This window comes from Charadrius vociferus, unplaced genomic scaffold (genome assembly GCF_000708025.1).
Source record: "Charadrius vociferus isolate BGI_N301 unplaced genomic scaffold, ASM70802v2 scaffold1816, whole genome shotgun sequence".
NCBI classification, from domain to species: domain Eukaryota; kingdom Metazoa; phylum Chordata; class Aves; order Charadriiformes; family Charadriidae; genus Charadrius; species Charadrius vociferus.
This window is the reverse complement of record NW_009648823.1, coordinates 31,221-37,332: the sequence shown is the minus strand read 5'-3', so window position 1 is coordinate 37,332 and position 6,112 is coordinate 31,221. Positions and strand designations below refer to the sequence as shown.

Sequence of the window (6,112 nt, the reverse complement as noted above, 5' to 3'; positions counted from 1 at the left end):
GTGCCCCGACCCGCGGGCGACGGCTCGGCCGGGCAGCGTCTCTGAGGAGCGGCAGCGGCCAAGTCTCCATCTGCTCCGGCTCCCTCCCGGCGGCACGCTCCGGCCCCGAGCCTCGGCCGCGCCATGCATCAAAGTGACAGATACCAGAATCGCCTCGGAGAAGCAGTTTTATTATGAAACCGAGAGTGAAATGCAGTGTTTGCCCGGGCACACTACAAAACGTTTCAAGCAAATAACCAGCAAAAAGAGCGTGAGCCAAATAGAAAATGCATCTTTACAAAAATCTGACATACAAAACAAAAAAACCACCCCCAAAACGTTAAAATAAAATACGGGAATAACCTTATTACATCAAGTCAGGGAGGAGCAAGGGAGCTTCGACTCACTCAGCCACTGGCAACCCAAGACGACGTCACCCGCACCCCGTGGCTTTTAGCTGCCCTTTGGGAAAGCAAACGAACGTCCAAGGTATTGCTTAGAGTCACCGAGGGCACGGGGACGCAGTCGGACTGCAAACATTAACAGAACAGAAGCAGTTTGAAGACTTCTACGTTAAAAAATATATATATATTGCTTATTAAGAATCGGGTACAAGCCTCCGAAAAGCTCGATTTGTCCCCGCTGTTCTCTAGCGTCTCAAGGAACCAAGCGCGGAGAAGGCAGATATCGCCCCGGTAAGAGGTGACAGTCAGAAATCAGAATCCCGGGATGTCAAGTCTTCGACCAAGAGAAGGACCTCCGCCACAAAACCCACCGACGACCCCCCGCAGACTGCGGCTCCCGCCTGGGGCGAAGCCCCACACGGGGCGGGAGATCGGCCGCGACCGAGGAGCGAGCGAAACCAATTCTCTGGGCGGGCAAAGGAGGGAAGGGCACCCGGCAGCTCCTCTCTGCCGGCGCTGCCGCTCCAACCCCACCGGCTTCGGGGTCCTACGCTTCTCCACCGCCACCACGTCTCCCACCCACACAAGCCACCCCGGGGAACGGCTCTTTACAGCCCCCCCAGGAACAACGGTGCCGTCTGAGACGCTAAAACAGCGAGAAGCGCGTCCCGAGCTGCGGCAGCGCTGCCTTTCGCGTGACTCGGCCAAAATCCCGTTCCGTAATTTCACCCAAAGGGTTGCGGCTAACGCAGCAGAAGGAACCGCGCTCCTGCACAGCTACCGAGGACCTCCACACTCAACACACGCGTCCCAGGACAGCGCCGGTGCTCTCCCGCACCGCCGGGCAGCTCGGGGAAGACTGCAGCTTCTTCGGCAAGTCTGCGAGTTAAACCAGGGTGGCAGCTACTCTGGGGCAAAGAGAGGACAAGGTAAAACGCAGCCTGAGAAGAGACACGGGCAGCGCCACTCCGCTGGTTTGTGGTTTAAGGAGAGGAACGCGTCACCGACCTTAGGGGAACCTGCGCAACGTACGGGGAACGCCACGAGGCGCAGAGGGCTGAAGGAGGCGGGATAAATGAAGCGGTGAGAAGGGGCTCCGTTTGCAAATGCATTGCTACGTTTTCCTCCTCGTTTTAGGACACCGGTCTTGATCTAGGGTTAATCGGCAATTCTTGCTCTGACAATTCCCATTAGCCTCACCCGGGGAGGGAAGGCAGTCGGGAACCTGCCCCGCGCGTCGGCTATCACACACGCCACTTCCATTTTTGAAAACGCGAGACAATATAATTGAGAAAATCCTTCCCTGACGTTCAACCTGTCAGCTCCCGGACGAGCCAGGGGTAAGACGGCAGAGAGCCAGAGCAGGACCGGTGTAACGCAGCGTGCTCTCCGGACGAGCCGCGTCCTCGTCCCGGCTGCTGGGAAGAGACCCGGATACAGCGGAACCCTGGGGCCCGTTTCCACAGGGAGGAGGAAGAGGAGGAGGAGGAGGAGGAGGAGGAGGAGAGGACTGGCGACGGCGTCGGACGGCAAACAGACAGCGCACTCCAAGCCGCTCCTCGCTTCAGCAGCGCGCCGGGAGTCCTCAAACTGGGAAAGCGACCGCTGAGGGCAGCGCGAAGCCCGCTCTGTCTTCCTTCCTCAACGCTTTCCCTTCCTCGTGGCAGGGCAGATCCCGGTCCCCTACCGTTGCTCTATCCACCCCTCTATTTTCCGGGCGGAGTTTGGCTCTCCCCTGCACAGGCGTTTCCCAGCGGCGCTGGGAGAGCACCGGGACACTCTCCATCTCTCCCCGCCGGACGGTACCTCCGGTGCGAGCCGCTGCCAATGACCCACCGGCGGCTGGGAAACCACCGGGTGCCGGAGACGCACCGAGAACAGTTTCTTCTTTTTGCTCAACTCTTCTTCATTTTTAAACTTCGTAACTTGAAAAAAATAAGTAGCACAATCATACAACTACGGGGGATTCCCTGTCTACTCATCACTAAAACCTAGAGAAACAGTGCGGGAGTGAGAGAAAGTGGGGGAAAGAGAGAGAAAGAGTATGCACGCACTCGAGAGGCACACTGCAAATGGGCTGAAGCGAAAAAGGACCGGCATCAGACGATCCCAAAGCGTTCTGCTCTTTTCCTCTTCTTTGCCTGCGAAGAGGAATTACAAGAAAAAAAAAAAAAATAAATCAAAACCAAAGAGAAACAAACGAACAAGTTCTTTAAAAATCTCACACACGACCCGACGGGAGGATTTATCAAAAATTTGGCATCGGTAATGCCAGAGCTCGGCGGCTCCGGCCCCTTCCTGAGCGCACCGACGCCGAGTTAAGCTCAAGGCAGCTCCGAAGTTTTTCCTCTAACAAAGAGCACCCCAAAATCAAGTAGCAGAAACGTACAGTGCCCGAGATACAGTGCGGCTGAAGTCACTCCGTCTCGCTGGCAAGGCGCTACAAAGGGGCTGAGCCGGGAACAATGCCTACTTCAGAGGCCTGGAAACCCTTCCAGGCAGTGGGGAGGTGGGAAATGTAAAAGGGCAAAGGGTTAACACTCTCCTATTCATGGAAAAGGTGAGAGGGACACACTAAAACGCATTAAATATACTATTGCGTCTCTCAGATATGCCTTTAAGCCGATACACGAGGGGCGTATAAATCTTAATTTTTAGCAGGATAAATAGCCCGGGGGCAACAGAAGCCCTAATCAAGAATCTCCAGGGGAAAGGTGCATTTGAGTGCACACAATACCAGTAAAAAGACCTTTTTGTTCCAGGCACAATCTCCAAGTGACCTAACGGAAAAGCATGGAATCCCTCGCCCAGCCGCCCCCTCCGCGCCGGCCGGAGGGGCTCATTCTCCCATGCTCGGCAGAAGGCTGGGAACGCCGCTTCACGCGGGGCAGCGGTTCTGCAGTAAACCCAAAACAAAACACACACACAACACAAAAAAAAAAAAAAAGCAAAAAAAAAAAGCCCCTAAACCCCACCTGAATTGCTGAGATCGCTCTTGGGAACCAAACAAAACCCACTCCTCGCCTGCCGAGCCCAGGAGCCATCTGGTTAAGCAGTTTCGGAGCCCCAGCGCTCGCCCTGCCGCAACCTTTGCCATTTGAGTGTTAAGGCAGGAGTCCCCCGCCCCGAGGGGTCCCTTTGTCCCCAGGAGAGGGGTCCCCGACTCCGGCCGATCCGCGCTGGAGCCGTATTTACGTGGCACCATAGGTGTGCGCAGCGCTCCTCGCCTCACTTAATGCAGGAGCTACGGCGCCGCAGCACAGCCGGCCCGTGCCGGAGCACAGCCTGCTCGGTGACTTGGGAGGAATTTGTAGCAGAAAAAAAGCCTCAAAGTTCACAAAAGAGAGCACAAAATTGCCCTGAGCAGCTCACAAATTTAAAAGATGGGCCAAAACCACAGAGGACAGAACAAAGCACGGAGGAGGAAAGCTGGAAACAGGGTCAGCGTCTCAATCCTCATTACGCTGCGGAGTCTCCGGGGATTTACTGACGAAGCCCTACAATAGCATCCGAGGGGAAGCAGAGGGTCCAGAGGCATCCAGGAGAGAGGGGATCACAGAGCAGGAGGAGCAGAGGGCGAATCAGCTCGACCCGCGGGGAGGGGGAACCGGGGCGGGAGAAACTGGAGTAGAGCAGATGTGCCCCCCGCCTCTTCTGGAAGCATCCGTGCCATCTCCAGACCAGCCTATTTCCAGCAGGAGCCAGGGGAAAAGCGGCGACAGGTCGGAGGGCAGCGTTTCAACGCTCGCTGCCAGGGCTGAGCGGCCACGGGAGCGCACCCACCCACGGCTCAGCTCAGCCGGGGACGCGGCGCCGAGCGAGGTGCCCGGTGTGGGGAGCCACGCTGCCACCCCCGCCACCGTCACCGCTGCCCTCGGCATCCTCGGCCTCTCCCCACCCGCTCAGAAAAGCTTTTACCTCTGTGTCCTCTGTAGCTCCAGCTCCGGCTGAACTCGTTACAATGCCAAACCGCTCCTTCCTCTTCTTCAGTTTCTCATCTTCTTCACTCTGGCACAAAGAAGGACAAAGATTTATTTTGCCGGCAGTGCCCCAGGGTGCTCCTTAAGGGTAAATCACGTTCCTCCCACCCCCACTCCTCCCGCAGTCGGTACCAGAGCACCTGCTAAAAGTTGGAGCGGGGCAGCGAGAGGCCGAGAGCGGAGCAGGCGTCTCCTCCGTCCTCGGCAGAGCGCTGCGCGCAGGGGATGCGCCGCACGCGCTGGACAAGAGCTCCTGCAGAGCACGCCAGAGAAGGACCGCGGCTCCGCTCCTTCAGCGGCGATCGACGAAGACGCACAAGGGCAGCGTCCACCTCCCATCCCGCGGGTAAACGCAGCCACGGCCCCGCTCAAACCTGCCCGTCGCCGTTACCGCATCGCCTTTGCTCTGAAATTCTTCACGCTCAAAGCCGAGCTCGAAGGAGGGCGGAAGGAAAGGACAGACGCCCGTCGCAGCTACTGCCACGGGGCGCGGGTGGGCACGTGTGACCGAAAACGCAGCCTTAGCAGCCAGAGCCTCCCACCTTTGCCTGGATGGGGTCCGGGAAGGATTTGGGGGAAGCGTTTACGGATTTGGGGGAAGCATTTACGGATTTGGGGGAAGCATTTACAGATTTGGGGGAAGAGTTTACGGATTTGGGGGAAGCATTTACGGATTTGGGGGAAGCATTTACAGATTTGGGGGAAGAGTTTACGGATTTGGGGGAAGCATTTACGGATTTGGGGGAAGCATTTACAGATTTGGGGGAAGAGTTTACGGATTTGGGGGAAGCATTTACGGATTTGGGGGAAGCATTTACGGATTTGGGGGAAGCATTTACGGATTTGGGGGAAGCATTTACGGATTTGGGGGAAGCATTTACGGATTTGGGGGAAGCGTTTACGGATTTGGGGGAAGCGTTTACGGATTTGGGGGAAGCGTTTACGGATTTGGGGGAAGCATTTGCAGCTGTTGCAGGGACCTTCGTAAGGCCCTTGGGAACAGGAGCAGCAGGAACACGGCCGTCACCCCGAGGGACAGACACCACGCCGCTTCTCTCAGAGACGTTCTCACTTGGAGAGGGAGGCTCGGCACTCTCCCCACCCCCCTAAGCCCCGTTTATTTCCAGCCCGAGTGAACAAACTTCTACTGACATTTCCCGGAGCCTTCCGATCCCTGCTTCTCAAGGTTCTCCAAAAACCTGGAGGCTTTTTACCTCCGCTGCCATCACCCACGCCGATGTCCTGATCGCCAGTAATAGCCAAACCCATCAGCGCCCGTAAAAGCCTCGACGCATCCATTTTCTGCGGATTTATTCCTACCTCCGGCTGTTTCGTGCCTCTTTCAGGCCATTTCTACAGTTAAGGCCGCCTGATTACCTCGCCAGGCTCTCGCCGCTTCGCCCTCCCCTGTCATTAAGTACATCTCGGAGCTCTCACCCCCATAATCCCATCCACTTCACCCCGTTACGCAGGGGCGTGCGGCTCACCAGCGGGCTCTCGCTCACCAGAGCGTCCCTGGTCGCCACCCCGGTGCACGGCTTCCCACCGCGCCAAGGAGCGAGAGGTACCAACGCCATCCCCTGGGGTTGAGAGCGAGGGGCACCGGGCGGAAGGAGAACAAGGGCAAGAGAATGCCAAGGAAATACCCTTCAAGCCCCAGTGCTCCACCTGCATCCACCGGCATCACCCGGCCAAGCCGAGGAATCGAGCTGGACGCTTATCCGTTGAAGCTCGAGGTGAAACCACACC

At 57.3% G+C, this 6,112-nt stretch overlaps 1 protein-coding gene across 1 annotated transcript in view; it reads right to left on the bottom strand.

The window, feature by feature from the left end:
- Positions 1 to 2,344: 2,344 nt before the first annotated feature.
- SARNP (SAP domain containing ribonucleoprotein) overlaps positions 2,345 to 6,112 on the bottom strand; it is a 31,294-nt gene continuing 27,526 nt past the window's right edge. The window contains exons 10-11 of the mRNA XM_009886893.1: positions 4,302 to 4,391; positions 2,345 to 2,524 (exon numbers count right to left, since the gene is read on the bottom strand). Coding sequence (XP_009885195.1) covers positions 2,483 to 2,524; positions 4,302 to 4,391 — 132 coding nt within the window. The 3' untranslated portion in view covers positions 2,345 to 2,482. The remainder of the gene's footprint in view (positions 2,525 to 4,301; positions 4,392 to 6,112) is intronic.